General features: G+C 38.1%; 1 protein-coding gene across 1 annotated transcript; it reads right to left on the bottom strand.

Moving 5' to 3' along the window:
* Positions 1 to 996: 996 nt before the first annotated feature.
* On the bottom strand, positions 997 to 10,618 carry MS4A2 (membrane spanning 4-domains A2). The gene is made up of 7 exons (XM_006193633.3): positions 10,260 to 10,618; positions 9,052 to 9,175; positions 8,373 to 8,507; positions 6,722 to 6,778; positions 5,866 to 6,021; positions 5,418 to 5,516; positions 997 to 4,547 (listed from the first exon to the last, which is right to left on the bottom strand). The coding sequence occupies exons 1-7, from the start codon at positions 10,343 to 10,345 to the stop codon at positions 4,449 to 4,451; spliced, it is 756 nt and encodes a 251-aa protein (XP_006193695.3). The 5' UTR covers positions 10,346 to 10,618; the 3' UTR covers positions 997 to 4,448.
* Positions 10,619 to 16,611: the final 5,993 nt, after the last annotated feature.

Raw genomic sequence — 16,611 nt, 5'->3', positions numbered from 1 at the left:
AAGACATAAGAAAATTAAACTAAGATGAACTATAAAAGGTTACCCAAGATCATGGAACCAGTATCTGATGTAGCTTCTACAACTTGCTTCTACCTATGTTCTAAACAACCCCTGCTCTTCAGTGTGTTCAACAAAACCCTATGCAGGGAGTCCCACGTACAAGCTGTTTGGGAGACATAAAGTAAGACCATTTGACTGTTTGTGGAGTGAGTAGAGGTTTTCCAGTGCAGGGAAATGCTCATGAAAACAAGATGGTGATTACTAATGGCCTCTCACAATCTTGTGCATGTAAATTTACCTCAATACTCTAAGCCAAGTGGAAATTATGAATACAGTACCCTGTTTTATCGGTGTATTTTGTAAGTAGAGCCATACCCCATAGGATGGGAATTATTTGGAAATTTTTTCCTTAAGGCAATTTTTAGAAAGAGACCTTCGATTAGCTTTTGTGGAGGCGGGGGCGATTAGAATGAATGTTATGATCCCAGATTCTTGCTGGACCAAACATCAAATAACATCAAATAGCTCTGATTGCCTTTGCTTTCCCAACCACAAACTTAGTAACTGCGATTACCCAAAATCCTAAATATCCAAAAGCACAGAGAACGGAAACAGAAAAATCAGCTTCAAATTTTTTTGTCTCAAACTGCTCATTTTCAGATGGGAAGCCTGAGATCCTCAAAGGGAAAAGACTGTCCTAGGTTCACATAGCATAACAGAGGAATTAGAGTGAGAGCTAACTTGTAAAATGTGACTCATGGTCCTGTTTCCTTTCAACTGTATCCCATCATTTATTGACGAGGTGGCTGGTGATTGTTCTTATAGTCTGTTTTCTGTCTATGGGGTTATTTATAGATTATCCCATTTGATAAATCAAGAAGGAAGAAGGAAGGCTCCAGAAACTGTTCTTGGTCCTTGGCATCATTGCATTGATGCTTTGATCCTCCATTATCCTTGATCAGTGCCCCCCTCATGTACACAAGCACAAACAAGAAATCAAGTTAAAAGATTCCGATTTATTGAACAAATACTAGTCATTGAGGATACATCGAGGAGATCACAAACACACCAAGACTTGACAGCATGCTGCACCATGGGGTCAAGTGATCATGAAACAAGAAATTATGGTTGGATAAGTAAGTGTGCATTAGGCAGTCTTCATGGAGAAGATGACCTTTAAGTAGACATTTTCAGAAAGATAATTTGAGGCCCTAAAGGTGTGAAAGGCAGGCCAGTTGTGTTCTCAGTGTATGCTTGAAGAAGTGAGCATGTGGTAAAAGGCTGGCAGGGGCAGAACAACCATCAGAATGATCTTGAGACTACAATTGTGTGAGGTACAGAGGAAATACAGCCAACAACGTAGTTAAAGCATTAAGTTAGTGGGCGAAAAGGGCTGCAGTATATTATGCAGTCATGTAGATAGGCTGGATCCACTTCTAGAGATCCTGGTGGGCCAGGATTAGGAGTTTGGATGGAAATACATATGCCATGCAAGTGATGTGAGTCATACCTATGGATGGTCAAGAATGGACACAGCGTCATAAGCTATGCAGTGAAAGGGTATATGTTTATGCTGCTATCAAGTTTTGAGAAGCAAAATTTTATTTCAGAAAAACGAAGATAGAAAACCTATGGGCCTGAGGTTAGATGAGTATAAGAGTTCACTTAATCAACAGTTGATTGTGTGGTTACGTGATCATTTTTATAGTCTCGGGGAATTAACACCGACCTATCAATTTTTAATTTTGGCATTCCAAGTAAATAAAATGTCACTAATTATTGTATTAATGAATTTGTGAATAATACCCCAAACTGATTTTTCAGTCCTTCCATGGGACTCTACAATTTGGGCTAAAGGTGTGAAATACTTTCTCCTTCCCTTAAAAATAAAAATATCAAATAGCAACAAAATCATTTGGCTTGGCGTAATTTTTCTTCTCTATTTTCTATTCACAATCTCCTCTCTTATTTCTTACATCACATATACCCCCATTCTCTCTCTCTTTCTCTCAATACCTCTGCAAATGCTTTATTCATTTACTCATCACCATAATCCTGCTTTGAATTTCTCTGCCCCTTTTGCATTCCTTCACTATTGCTATTTTCTCTGCCTCATCTCCATGTCTTACCTGGAGTTGATTTAGCCCTATAAGTTCTTTTCTTGCCCAAACCAGCGAATACTGTCTCTGATGGTTACTTAGTCTTTGTCTAACCTCTTTCTGCTTGGAGCCACTTGCTGTCTACTGTTTCACAATATATTTTTCTGGCTAATTCTCTCATCTTCTACCCTAGATAATTTTTTTTCCTTCTCCTTTTCCTCTCTGATTCTAGACATGTAAAAGTGAGCTTGGCTTTATTTTCATTTCAAAATAATTCTTAGAGTGTTAATCTGCTTCATTTAATGATGATCTCTCTTATAACGACACTAAATCTCTATCACCATATTTTGTCTTTACCAGCACTCTGTATTGGATACCATCAGGCATTCTTCAATTGTATTTTCCTTTGGTTTCCTAAAAATGGCAGGATAAAACTGAGCTTAATCTGGGTCTGTCTGTACTCGTCACTTAATCAATTTGTATTTTTGACTTCTTATCATTTCTCTCAACATTACCAGATATTTTTTGATTTTAGATTCAAACATATAATGTGTTTGATAATCAACCAATTGCTTTCCTAACTTTATCCTTTAATTCAACTTGTTAACAAGAAGACCATTACTCTTTCTCTCCAGGCTTCAGATATGACTATTTCTCTCCATTTCAACTGACTTCATTTTAGCTTAAGTCTTCATTAATTTATTCTCTCATTTCAAATTCCTCACTAAATGGTCTTTGCACTTCTGGTTTCCATCTCACCAGACACTGAGTAACTTGATTAAACTTCCTACTGCTTGTTCATCAATCTGCAAACATTATCCAACAATATTGTCTCAGTGAATATGCTGGTGATTCAAGCAAGATAAAGATTTTCATGAGACTTGGTGCCTTTGGAAAAAAATGTATTATTATCAAGGGGACACAAAATATTTGCATATAGAAAGTTACATTTAGTGTAAGATGTGTGTGTGTGTATTTGGTTAGAAAAACTCATCATCTAGAAAGAGGAACAAACAACTAGAAAATTTAATCAGCTGGGATTTCGGATTAGCATTACAGAAAGAAGAAATTCAAGTAAGCATAGAAAAGAAAGGCAGAACATTTCAAGCACAAAGCCTATTAAAGGGAAAGTTGAAGTGGGATTAGTGGGTGGGACTCTTAAGATGAAATGGACTTAAATTTTATATTATTAGAGATTACTAAAATTTGTAGATTGCTTATATGTATATATGAATTAATTAATTTATATAATAATCCCTTTCTCTTTTAGAGCACTTTTGTGTGTGTGTGTGTGTGTGTGTGTAACTGTGTGTGTGTCTGTGTTTCCACAACAGACTTTTAGTGCTGGCAGGTAAAGTATTCCTAATATCTTAATTTTACAGATAAGAAAATTCAGATTAAGTAAAAGGTTAAACAATTTGCTACAACTCACTCCACTAATAAGCAATAGGACTGGGATTCCAATGCAGACTCCCTGCACTTGGTAAGATTAGTAATCCTTCAGTGACAGCATGTTGTTTTTTCCGTGTAAGAGCAAACATAGACTGGACGCGCCCATTGCTAGAACCCATTTGGAGCATCCCAAAATATTTACTACATACTCACAGACTCTCTATTCAAATCTCTATACGATTATTTGCCTAAATCTATTTTTAACATTGGTCAATTTGGTCTTCTTAGCTCCTCCAAAGTCACTTCAGAATCATATCTCTCTCCTTTTCCACTCTACCTCTGGCCTGACCTGGTGGTATACCCTCCCCAATCTCCAGTCCTCACTCCATAAATCCATACTGAGCACCCACCATGTAAGAAACATTGGAATATATAATGTGAAAGAAACAAGTGTAGAAAACTTCAAACACTTAGTTGGTTCTCAACATACATCTGCTGAATGGGTTTTGCCTTCAAGGTGCTTGCAGCCCAGTAGGGGGACATGTATCACGCACGTCTCCAGTTCTTGTGAACTCTTAAAAAAGACTAAGAGCCCAACATTATCAAACCATTAAAGTTCAACTCAACTCACAAGACTTCGTCTTGTCCCCATTTGTACAGTTTTCCCCACTGGCACATGTAAATGCTTACTTATTACACACTGACTTCCCAGGAGGGATGGGTGTGAGATAACAACAGAAAACAAGAAAAATAGGAGGCTATTGTATCTACAAATGGAGAGGGAGGTCTAAGTGAACAGAAACCACAAAAACAGAATATTGCCACCCCGAGACTATATTATAACGTAAAGCTGGCAGGTCACAGAAAGAACTGAAATTTTGCCAGTAGCCCCTTAAACAAAGATCTCGGCTTTCTAGACCCTCTACTGTGAATCAGAATTTTCCAGACACATGATTCTTATGAATCAGCGGGAGAAGTTGTCTCCCTTCTGTCTTCCAACTCACTGTAAATAGGTGAATATATGTTCACTTCTTCATAAAGACCATCTTCTGGAATCTGAGGAGGGAAAAAAATCATTCAGTATCAATCACCAAGAATTTTCCACCACTAGAAGACTTGTTTAAGAGGTATATCTCATCTCCTTTTGTCTTTCTGAATCCCACAGTTTCCCATTACATTCTATTCCCTCCACCTCCAACAAACCAAGCCAGATTGTCTGGCCACGTGGACCCAAGAGAAATTACATCAGTCGATGAGAAGTTGGTGAGACTATTATGTGTCTGAACTTTGGTATATCTCTTGTATTATTTATCTTTGGAGGAAAGGGGTCAAAAAAGGCAGCCAGACTTGAATGCTTTAGGCAAGTAGACAGATGAAGAGAGTGTTTTATCTGGAAGATCTAAATACCTATGCATCAAGTATCTGTAATTATTTTTCATTATCAAAGGTGTAATAAATAGGAAAGGCAAGTGGAAAAGCAAGTGGTAGTAGTAAACTCAGGAGGAAAAAATATTGGGGCTTCAGAGCAAGAGGGAAGATAAACGCCCAGAAAAAAAAGAGAGAGAAGGAACAATATAACAGAGCTCTTCTGGGACAGAAAATAAGCCCAGATATCTGACTGGTTCCTTCACATGCTACCTGTACGTTCATCTCTCACACTTAACGTACTCCAAAGCATCTCCATTTTCTAAAATAATGAAGATCCTATTTTCCTAACCCTCAGTCACAGGGATCTGCTATGAGATGTGTGCTATTTATGCGTGGGACATGTGATTTAAAACATGAGATTTGGAAACCAAAATACTGAAACTTGGAGAAATCATTTTCTGGGAGAAATAGTGCAGGAAACCCAGGCCATAATTTTTAGGCAACAAAGCTCAAGTTCTTTAGCGTATGGTGTGGGACTTGGTATCAGGGTCTGCCTACCTTACTCTGCTCCAGTACTTCTCCGATCCTGTACGCCGTGACTGACACCGCACTGCAGAACCCCAGAATGGTGAGAAACAGGATCATCGCCACAATTTCCTGTTGAGCAGCATCCAACAAGAACCGAAAAGACAAGTAGAGTCATGAGGTTGGTGTCCCCAAAGCATGCTCCCTTACAGTAGCCCCTGTTTTCATCACCCTCTACGTGGTCAGTTTCTATAAAATGACACACACATGGGAAAACCAGGAGATGGTTACTCAAAGCAAAGGACCCACCCTTGCAGAATTCAGCTGGGGTTAGGGCTGCCCCATGTCTGCACATAAGACTCAAGAACGCAGCATTCTCTGACAGGAGTTGCAAGAAAGGATCACACTCATGGAAAGGAAAAGGGGTTTTCTTAGTTAGATTAGGACCTAGAGTCTTAGCTTTCCCATGAGAAATACGCACAGTGGAAAAGGAAGCCTCAGAGCAGAAGCTACTCTGATCATTTTCCTGGCAACTGTGGATATAAGCTGAGCTTGCTTTCAGGTTGATGATCAGGATGACGATTCCTGTTCCCCCAGCTACGCTGCTGACAGTGTTTGCTCCCAGACTTCCTCGTATCTGATGACAGAGAACAACATTTAGACCTAGTCCTGCGCCTGCCACAACATTCAGCGAACCTATCTGCATTTCAGGGCTGGATATAGCCAGGAAACTCTGCATTTATTCAAAATATAGATTAAAAAGGGAACTCTTGAAAATATACTTGTTTAATAAGGGTCTATAATTTTCTTTCTAGGACTGCATTCAGGAAGACCCACGTGGATGCTCATAGTCTCTCCTTAAATAGACTCCTTATTTGGAAACAAATCATTTGTTTGATCACAGAACTATACTTACAAGGACAAAGGTGGTGTGAGGATATTTTTTCAACAGGTGTCAAGGTAGAGGGGGAGGGGATAGCTCAAATGGTAAAGCGCGTGCTTAGCATGCATGAGGTCCTGGGTTCAATCCCCAGTACCTCCTCTAAAACATAAATAAGCCTAATTACCTTCCCCCCCTGGGTGGGGAACATTAAAAATAATAATAATAAAAAAACAGGTGTCAAGGTAATACATGTATTACTTTTTAAAGGATACAGTGGGTATTTTAATGATTATATTTTTAGTGATTTTATCCAACACAAAAGTAGATTGGAAAAAAATCACATATCCACATTTATTCATAATATAAGAGACACATGGCATGTCTCCTTCAGGACTCTTAAAATTAATCTTTTTTTTACCTTTGCAAGGCTGTACAAAGATAGAATGCAACTCACCAGATATGTTGTACGTTTGTTTTCAGATATAAATGACAAAAATCCAGAAATAGCAAACTGTCCAAAAGGGAGGAGGGAAAAGAAAAAAGCACAGTGAGTCTCTCTTCTTCTCTGCATCCCTTTCACCCCCATTCTCTAAATAGAAGGTAAAGTTTAGGTATTCTATAAAGCTATTCTTTAATTTTAATTTATTTTTATTTTTAAATTTTTTATCATTTTATTTTTTTAGTTTCCTGTAGAGAGCTTCTCAGCATTAAATGTACATATGAATTACATGCGGGGCTTGTCAAAATGCAAACTCAGTAGGTCCTGCCTGGAATTCTTCATTTCTACCTGGCTCCCAGGTGATGCCAACCCTGACGGTCCATGGGTCACTACGAAGTGTAGTAAGGTCCCACAGCATCTGGTGCGTGAGTATGTTATCACGCTATTCTCATTTTATTGTAATTGTATGAGCATCTTGTGTGTTGCAGAGTCAGCCCCTTTGCACAAGGATCATGGGTCTGTCTCTAGAGTCTGACATATATCATCACATGGACATAGAGTAATTATGAAAATGTACATGGTGAAACATATATACACCAATAGCACAAACTCAAAAAAAATGTTGAAGATTCAGATTGTGTGATGAGTTGAGAGATCTCTAATAAGCTAAGTGTTTAGAATGAGAAAACAGCAGGGAGAAGTTTTAAATAAAATATGGCAAAAATTCAAAGAAGGTCCTGAACAAGTGACCCAACAGTTAAGTATTTGGCAGAGTGCCAAGCCAATGCAGCCTTTTATGGAGTTAAAATGCATCCTTGTGGATGAACTGTTGATACAAAAAAAAAAAAAAAAAAAGGAACAATCAAAAATAACTATGCTGAGTGAAAGAAGCCAGACAGTAGAGAGCCCATGCTGTATAATTCTATTTATACAAAACTCTAGAAAATGCCAACTAATTTAGAGTGACAAAAAGCAAGTGGTTTCTTGAGGATGGGAAGACAAGGAATGGAGGGAGGGGAGATTACCAAGGGACACAAGGACACTTTGGGCAGTGATGAATTTATTCATTACATTGATGTGCTAATGTTTTCACACGTATATTCATGTGTCAACATTTAGGAAATTGTGCACCTTAAGTATGTGTAACTTGCTTACTGTATGTCAGTTATTCCTCCATAAAGCTATATATCTTTGTGATCTCATTCAGCCATCTAGTTTCTCTAAATAGGACAATGATTAAAAGAACTACAATAAGAAAGGACCTCAAAGAATTTCTAGAGCATAGTAGAAGTTCATCAAATATCTTTCAGGCATGTTCCCCTCACCTCAGCTGTCTCTTCCCCCTCTCTTCACTAAAATAACCTTCCTGATGAATAGTGCTAGGGAAAGTTTTCTAGAATTGAATTCTGAAAGTTTAAGTTGAATTTTTATTAGCTAAATGTCCCTTGAGCAATTCATTTAACTTTTATTGATCTCAGGTTTCTTATCTGATGAAAGCATGCTAATATATTTAACCCAAAGTGCTTTGTAAACTACAAATACATATATATATTTACATACACATATTAGAATGTATTTATATATTCTAGAATAAAAATTTGGTTATATCTGATCTGGAAAGCCATGTACAGTGTTGTTTCAGAGACAGTTGTAAACATATACTCACAAATACTGCTCCCCAGAATGGGTAGCCTGTTTTAAATGATGAAAAAACGTCTCCACCAGATTCTGAAACATCGAACACGGAGTAGACAATCGTTCCAAAATAAAGGCATATCAAACCAACCAGAATTTGTGTCACCTGTAGAAAAATACATACATTTTGTGCAATAAGAAGATACTTTCCTAAGATTACATCAATTTTCTTATCCTTGAGGCCAGATATGAGACATGGCTTTGCTGTCTTAGGTAGTCCTGAGAAAGGATCCAAATGAGATATTTTCCAGCATCATCTGGCCACACTAAGAATTTATATAGGCATGACCTAGTCCAGGGACAGCCAATACATTTCTCCTGTGCCTTTAATTTACATACTCAATGATGGTCATCAATATTGGCTCTTTCCATCTTAGTGAAGGTAAAGATTATGAATCCTTCACAGTATGATATGAATTCCCTGCCAACTGACCAGAGTTGGCAGATCCTATTTGCTATTCTTATCCTAGTCTTCATGAGGAAATGCTTCTTTCTGCCCAACCCAGTGAGTGCCCACTGAGCATCAACTCTTCATCTACCATCTTTTCTCACTCCCCATGAGTCTGGTGGGGAAGCTATGTTGATGACACGAAATACTCTTTCTTAGAGCCAGTCTTTACTCTGGTTGAGGTTGGAGGAGGCTCACTCACCCCCAGGAATTCCAGCTCCTTCTTCAAGAAAGTTAGCCATGTCTGGCGTCGTGGGGATGGGGCAGGCTTCTCCAGTAAGACATTCTCATGGAGAGAAACTTTTGGAAGTTCAATTTCAGGCACGCTGTGATGGATTTAAATGGAATTGCAGTCATGAGAAAATCCTCTAACTTCCTTTGCAAAACTCTCAACTGGCAGAAGGGAGGATTTTGCTTGTTTATTTTTTCAAAGCAATCCTGCAATTAAAATCTTCATTGTAAAATACAAGAAACTGAGGCTTAGAGCGTCCAAGTTAGTGGGCCAAGATCAGCTAACTCGTAAGTGATTAGATGGAACAAAATGGAACAAAAACCATGCCAAGTCTTCTTATTCTTAATCTAGAATTATCATCAAGTTTTTTTACCATTAATCTATGCTGATGAGTAAAAATAAAAACAATCAAATAGACATGTTTACCTATGAATCTTTCAGTCTTTTTAACATAGAAATATATCTGAATATATTTTGTCAATGACACACTCAATTTCATGTACATAGGAGAATGGCTTTGAAGAGTTTGTTGATCTCTGTTCCTGTTTTCATCCTCAGAGGAGGCTACTTGGAAATGCTGTCTCTCTTAAAGCATTGGAGTATGCTTAATATTTTGCAGTGATACTCAATCCAATATGGATTCCCAATGCTCTGGATTCAGCTTCTCCTAAACTCTTCGAAAGGAAAGTCTTAACATGTGTTAATCGTTGGTATTCAAAGGAAAACCAAATTATGTACCTCTACCAGATTTCACTCCTTGAACATTTCCCCACTAAACCGTGGGGCAGGATCCCACAGCTTGAGATTCACAAAGACTAACCAGAAAGAAGCCCAAGTTCATTTTGAAAAGCTTCTGTCCCTTAACACGTATCAAATACAGAGGCAAGACATCTGTATTGACAGTGAAGACTCCCCTACCTCATACCAAGAATATGAGCCTCTTCTGTTAGAAAAATCACTTAAGTTGTTCCCAATTTACACACTAAGTAAAAACCTCCCTCCCCATCAACCAGACAGAACTACTGAGAACGTCTAGCAGATAACTTCTGCATACCCAGTATATGAATGAAACCAGATGGTCCATGCCTAAATTCACGACTTGGCTTCTCCCCAGCACTGTTACTATCTCCGGTTCACTAAGAGACTGGGAATAGAAAAAAAGAATAGCCTGTACCCACCTGGAGGGCCCGTGTGGATCTGGGAGAGCAAGGTCTGTTCTGCTCCTGTTTCCCGTGTCCATTTCCTCGTTCACTGAGCTCTCCATTGGTGAAGAAGTGTTACAGTGAGCCTCGGTGGGCTTCCTCTCACAGTGTCTCCGGATGGTCAGTTAAGATGGGTTGGCTTGTAACACTAATGGTTATCTTCATTCTGAAGACATCTGTCCGACAGATAAGTTCCCCAGCTGATTAAGATCACCAGGGTTCTTCTTGTTATAATGAAGAGCCAAATTGAGTTACTGAATAGGGATGAGTGTGAAATAGAGATTTGAGACTCCTGGAGGTTAATTCTGCCTGAAACCAGCAAGATTCACAGAACTGAAAAATGACATGGTTTAGCAGAGACTGAGGAAGTGAGAAAGAAATGCAGAACAGAAAGAGATTGTGCTTCTCTCCTGGAGCTTTCTCTGCTTGTGACCCAGTTTAGCCATTCCTATGCCGGAAGCACTCCCACTGTGCTTTAGACAGACTTGGCTTCACATGTAATCTAAATTTGAAGCACTGTTTGCAAGTATGAGTATGTCTTAGTCTCTGAATCTCTGGATTTGTCTCTGATTACAATATTTAAAGGCTTTCTCTTTCTTCCTGTTTTTTGGACTCTGTTTATATGGCTCTCTGCAGCAGATGGTTTCAGAAATTGGACAGGCAGAGTTCTAACTCCCAGGACCCATTCCTAGCAGAGTGTGAAAACTAAGATATTCCACACTAAAGACTCCATTGTCTGCTAAAACATCAAGTTGACTCTCTGCTGGTTTAATTTTTGTGATGGCAAGGATGGAACTGTGGAAACACTGAGGAACATGACTTGATAATATATCCTATAGATAGATCTAAGCAGTGTTGGACTGAGCAGTATGTTTAAATTAGCTAAACTAATGTATTCATTTGAATAGCGTAACTAGGTAGACCATAGTAAAATGAATACACAGGTGAGATTCACAGATTTGGGACTCTTTATTTCGGTTTAATCACAGACATAACCTTGAATGGCTCCTTATTAAATGGGAAGATACAACAAATTGTGCTTTTGTGCTGTCTTTCTGGTTTGTGATAAAATTTTTGCTCTTACTCCAAGAAACTTAAGATGTTTGTGACCAAGGGACACTAAAAGATATATTAGCATACCTTTCATAACACAAAAGTATTAACCCATGGGCCATCTTCCCACTTGGTCTTCAGGAAGTGGTGGACCCGATCAGTGTGTTATTGGAATTAATAAACCTCATTCACTTATCCATTCATCCAAAAGGGATCTTCAGTGTCTGGCACTGCTCATCAGCAAGTGTGCAGAGATAAACACCATGGTCCCAGCCCTCGTCCAGCTCACAATCTAACATAGTAGAGCAAAGATAAATGATATGGTATTGCCAATATGTCAGAGGCTGCTGGGACACACAGCAGGATGAAACAGTTCTACTTGGTAAGGGGTGTGTAGAATTCAAGGAAGAGTTTCCCAGAGAAAGTAACATTTGAACCAAGACTTCAAATGATAGCCTTAGGAGTTTTCATTCACCTCCTCTCCTTTGGTGAAATCACACCACATCTGCCAGAAAAAGACCTGAAGAAATGCCTGTTTATGATGTTTTCTGGGAGTAGTGTATAATAGTTCACTAAGCTTGCAGAGAATAATTAGAAATTAAACTTGAGATTTAGACCAGAAATAGACTGAAGATGGTCTTTGGGGTTTGGACACAATGCTATTTTAGGAGAACTTTCAACAGAAACTTACAAAATTTAAATCAGTAACTGATGGATCTTACGATCTTCGACTTGTTTCATATCCCAGTTTCCACCAGCATCTTCTTCCGACCCCCTGCTGGAGGCTTGTCCTATTCTATGCCCTCATTTTGGGTCCTTATAGACATGCTCTCCCATCTTTCACATTAGTAAACATTGAAACATATGACAAAATACCTTTTTTTTTTTTGGTGGGGGAAAATTATCAAGATGAGGTTTAATCATGCCTCTGCCTGAAAGGAAGCGATAATATCACAAAGGTTTCTTCCCCACCGCGTACATTTCCTCCAACATCCGGCGCCTATGACAAGCAAAGTGTCTTCTCTCAGATACACACTGGGCTTATTTTCCCAAACTCAAAGGCAATTTGCTCTGAGATCCCATCTGAAAAATTGTTTTCTCAAACTGAGTGCTCAATTCACTTAAAATAAATATGCACAAATTTGCATGTTGCAAATTGACAGTTGCTATCTCTTTAGGGTATTTTTTGATACTCCCAAAGTAATCCCAGCCCCTGCCTTCTCTCACTCTCTCTCTCTTCCTCTCTGTTTCATTTCTACAGCCCAGAGCCAAATATGGCTTCAATAAATATGATTAAGAGGTGATAGACGCTGAAACTGATACTGAGCTCCCAATGTTTCGTGGGAAATTTGGTTACATAAATGAAGGAAATGAAAAAATATTGTTCACAGAGCAAAACAAGTGGTTCTGAAAGGCCTAAAGCTAAGTTCAAACCTGACTGAAGAGAAAACCTCTGTGTCTTCATTTACATGACTTCAGAAAAGCAAAGAGCAATATTTATACAGACTAGCCCAGTGCTTAAAGTCTTTTGGATCTGTTTCTAAAATTGCAGTTTAACTTCTGTTACAGCCTTTGGGACACTTAACTGCCAAGATCCAGCACATGTTAATTCTTTATCTGCCCACACCCCTTCCACTCTCCAGAATGACACTTTTCAACTGGGAAAATTATAAATGCAAAATATACTTGTTGATTTGTGACCAAGAAGACACCTAGAGTCACAGACAAGGTGTAGACATTAGCTGACTCCTTATTGTGGATGGTGCGCTGTTAGTTTTCTTAAAGCGTCCTTCCTTTCCCCATCTCCTTCCACTATAATTGTATCTGAATGTTTGGTCAGATTCATTTTTACTCTCTTCAGTATTATTTCAAAACTTTTAGTAATTTCCTATTCTTTATTGGCTTATTTTTGTAAAGCATAATTTCATCTTCTAATACCTTACAAGGGGTGTACAAATCGCCTATCCATCCTCTTTTTCACATTGCTAGCCCTGGAAGAGTGATGTATCACATGTCTTTTTCTACATGAGGTGTCACCTCACGTTTCTGTCTGGACTGGGTGCCTATAAATGTGCCACACAGCTATCACACTAGGATTCCCACTGCCTCGTCTTATCCTGGATGTCCTGTTTCCTTGAGCCCCCTTTGCATCTTTCTTAGTGTGTTATTGCATGTTGGTAGGACATATTCCCCGGCCCCAAGCTGAGAACAGGTGTCTGGGTGATGTGCTGTTTGAGACTTTGCTGATCTGAACATTTCCTTTTCATCTACACTTTTAGACTTAATTGAATTCTAGCAAGGTATAGAGTTTGAACTGGAAGATATTATTTACCCAGAATTATTCACTCCATTTACTTCCAGAATTATTTTGAGAATTTCAATGCAATTTTTAATTCCAGATATTCGTATGTGCCATATTTTCTCTCTGAGAACTTTCATAATGTCTTTTAATCCCCAGAAGTCAGAAATAGTCAGAAATACATAATGTTAAAGTCAACCTTACACATTAATTTCACTGCAAAGCCAGTAACCATTATCAAACTGGAGACCCACGGGCTTTGTTCTAGAAATTTTCCCCATTTTTTTTTTATAAATTCCTCATTAAAAGTTGTTTATTTTTGTAGATATCTTATTAGGGATATGACAGGCATCCAAAACTTGTCTCAATTTCTCATGTTCTCCTCACATGCAGAATAGACTCATTCCATCCCAATAGCCATAACTTGTTCCAGTATCAACTCAAAACTCTAAGTCCAGAGTCACATCTAAGTTATCATTTAAATCAGTTACGAGTGAGACAATTTATCCTGAGGCAAATGCTTAAATCAATGGCTCTAATTCTTCTTTAATAGGTATCAAATTGTTACCACTTACATTACTCTTTATTTGGTTGGAGTTTTATTTTAAACATTTAACTAAACAAATTATCATTCAATGAAAATAGGGACAAAATAATTCTACAACTTAAGTTTTATTTCTGAATTTTTAACACAATGGCAAAGCACATGGTGGGAGCACAATATTTACTGAATGAGTGAATGAATGAATGAATGAATGAATGAATGAATAGATAAACCAATTATCAATCAATCATGTCTCCAATGTCCCCAGCTTGCTGGTAAACCAGGAGTAAAATGAATAGACACATCCCACAAATATTAGTGGCTTACAGATTGCATACTGCAAGGTCTTCCCAAATTGCTAATTCATCAGATACAATAAGTTTTCATAGAGATTTTTCATAGGATTCTTTTTGGAGAAAGTTTCATCAGGAAGTTTCAAAAAGCAATAAATAAAAAACTTTTTTTTCAAAGCACATGTTTTGCTTTTGTTTGTTTGTTTTTTATGAAGGGGAGATAATTAAGTTTATTTATTTATTTATATTTGGAGGAGGTACTGGGGATTGATCCCAGGACCTCGCACGTGCTAAGCATGTGCTCTGCCACCTGAGCTATACCCTCCCCTCAAAACACTGTATTTTGAAATATCAAGAGTTCATTCTTTGTCTCTCCCATTAAGCATTCCAATCACTCTCTTTAGCATTCTCTAATTTTCTTTTCACTCCTATTGGTTTTTAGCAGTCATCATCAGTCATGAATAATGTATTTTTTCTCTTTTTCTTTCTGAGACATTTCCAAAATATCCCCTCCCTGAGGAAAGTCAAAACATCGATTGTAGGATCCATTCTAAACCACACCATAGCTGCTGCCCTGGTCCCAGCCTACCCAAGATAAAACCTGGGCTTGGCTGAAGGACTTTTGTAAGACTCAATGAAGAAAAGATAAGAAGAAGCATGTTGCAACCTATAGAATAGCCATTTCAAAAATTTGAGTTTTGATGTATTCCAACTCGAATTGAATATGAGCTAGTATATTATGAGCTATGTGATTATGGGTGAATTTCTGATTTTCCCGTCAAAATAGGAATAATAGTACCCACTTGTAAGGGTTGTTGTGATTAAATGAGATAATAAATACAAAGTAGCAGGGTGTAAAACCCAGTAGTTTCAGAGTTAACCTTAACTTCTCCCTCCAACTTCTCCTATTTTTTAATCAAGTCAGAAGGCTGTTCTGAGGGCCAAATTAAACTGCATAATAAATACACGCACCTAAAGAGCCTTAGACATAGTATATAGTCAATAAATGTTAATATCATTCCCTTGTGAGTTTTGAGTTTTATTACTATAAAGCTGTGCTATTTTCACTACACAACACTGCTTCTACAAAGAGGGCAGAAAGGAATGCTGTGTAGAGAGATTCTAAACAAAGGATCATGTAATTTCTCATCAGAAAAATAGTCAAGGAGAGAATGTGGCTTCCTGTCAAGATAATAATTCCCCTGTATTTTTTCCCCTCAAAAAAGAAAAAGTCAACCAGGATATCTGTGGAGCCCAGGATGAAATGCAGACTGTGAAAAGTGAATTAAACTGTATTATAAATGCATGAAAGCTTCACTAGAAGAGGTGGGATTGAAAGGAGCTGACCTGAGTAACGGAAACAAAGGCTTTGACTGCATCCCTTAAGGCTAAAGATGAAAAGGACTGTACATTAGTGCTGTACTCCAGTAGGTAAGTTTTTATTTTTTATAAGAACACTGCTCAGCAATGCTGAAACAACTTTACATGTATACCATAAAGCATTAATATACAGAAACCTCAATCAAATAGAGTGTGGAGACCAGAAAGGGAAGCTGCCACACCCTGAAACAGTAGCAGAGTCCAATTTGAAGAAGAAATTGGCCGTTTCCTTCCAGGCAAGGACTGAGCTAATGATAAGCCATGGACCCTTTGTTCACTATGGCCCTCCCAAGTCCCTTTTCCCTCCTTCCCTTGCTGTGCAGGGACTGGCACATAGCCTGCCATGGTTGCAGACCCTGAATTTGAATTTTTCTGATGATCCCAAATAATTCAGCTGAAATTCTCAGTGGATCACCATCTTTGCTGGAGAGATGTCTGGCAATCTACTTATTTCAGATCAACAATACTAAAGTTCAACAAGGAAATAAATTTTGGATAATTGTTGCCAGATTTCTTACATTTAGGAACCACGTTATAAATAAGCACACTTGAAGGGGGAGAGGTGCTGCTAGAATGAACCACATGGGATTTTTAAAATGTAGTTCTCAAAAAAAAAAAAAAAAGGAACCAGGGCTTCCTGTAGAAATGAAAATTCTATGTCTACAATAGGGAAATGAACTTGAGCATCTTGTAATTTTAGAAAATAAGGAAGTGCTAAAAAGAGGAGGAAAGGTAGGAAGCATGTCAACACTACATTGG

This window comes from Camelus ferus, chromosome 10 (assembly GCF_009834535.1).
Source record: "Camelus ferus isolate YT-003-E chromosome 10, BCGSAC_Cfer_1.0, whole genome shotgun sequence".
Taxonomy (NCBI): Eukaryota; Metazoa; Chordata; class Mammalia; order Artiodactyla; family Camelidae; genus Camelus; species Camelus ferus.
The sequence above is the reverse complement of the archived record's forward strand: the minus strand, read 5'-3'. Positions and strand labels throughout refer to the sequence as shown.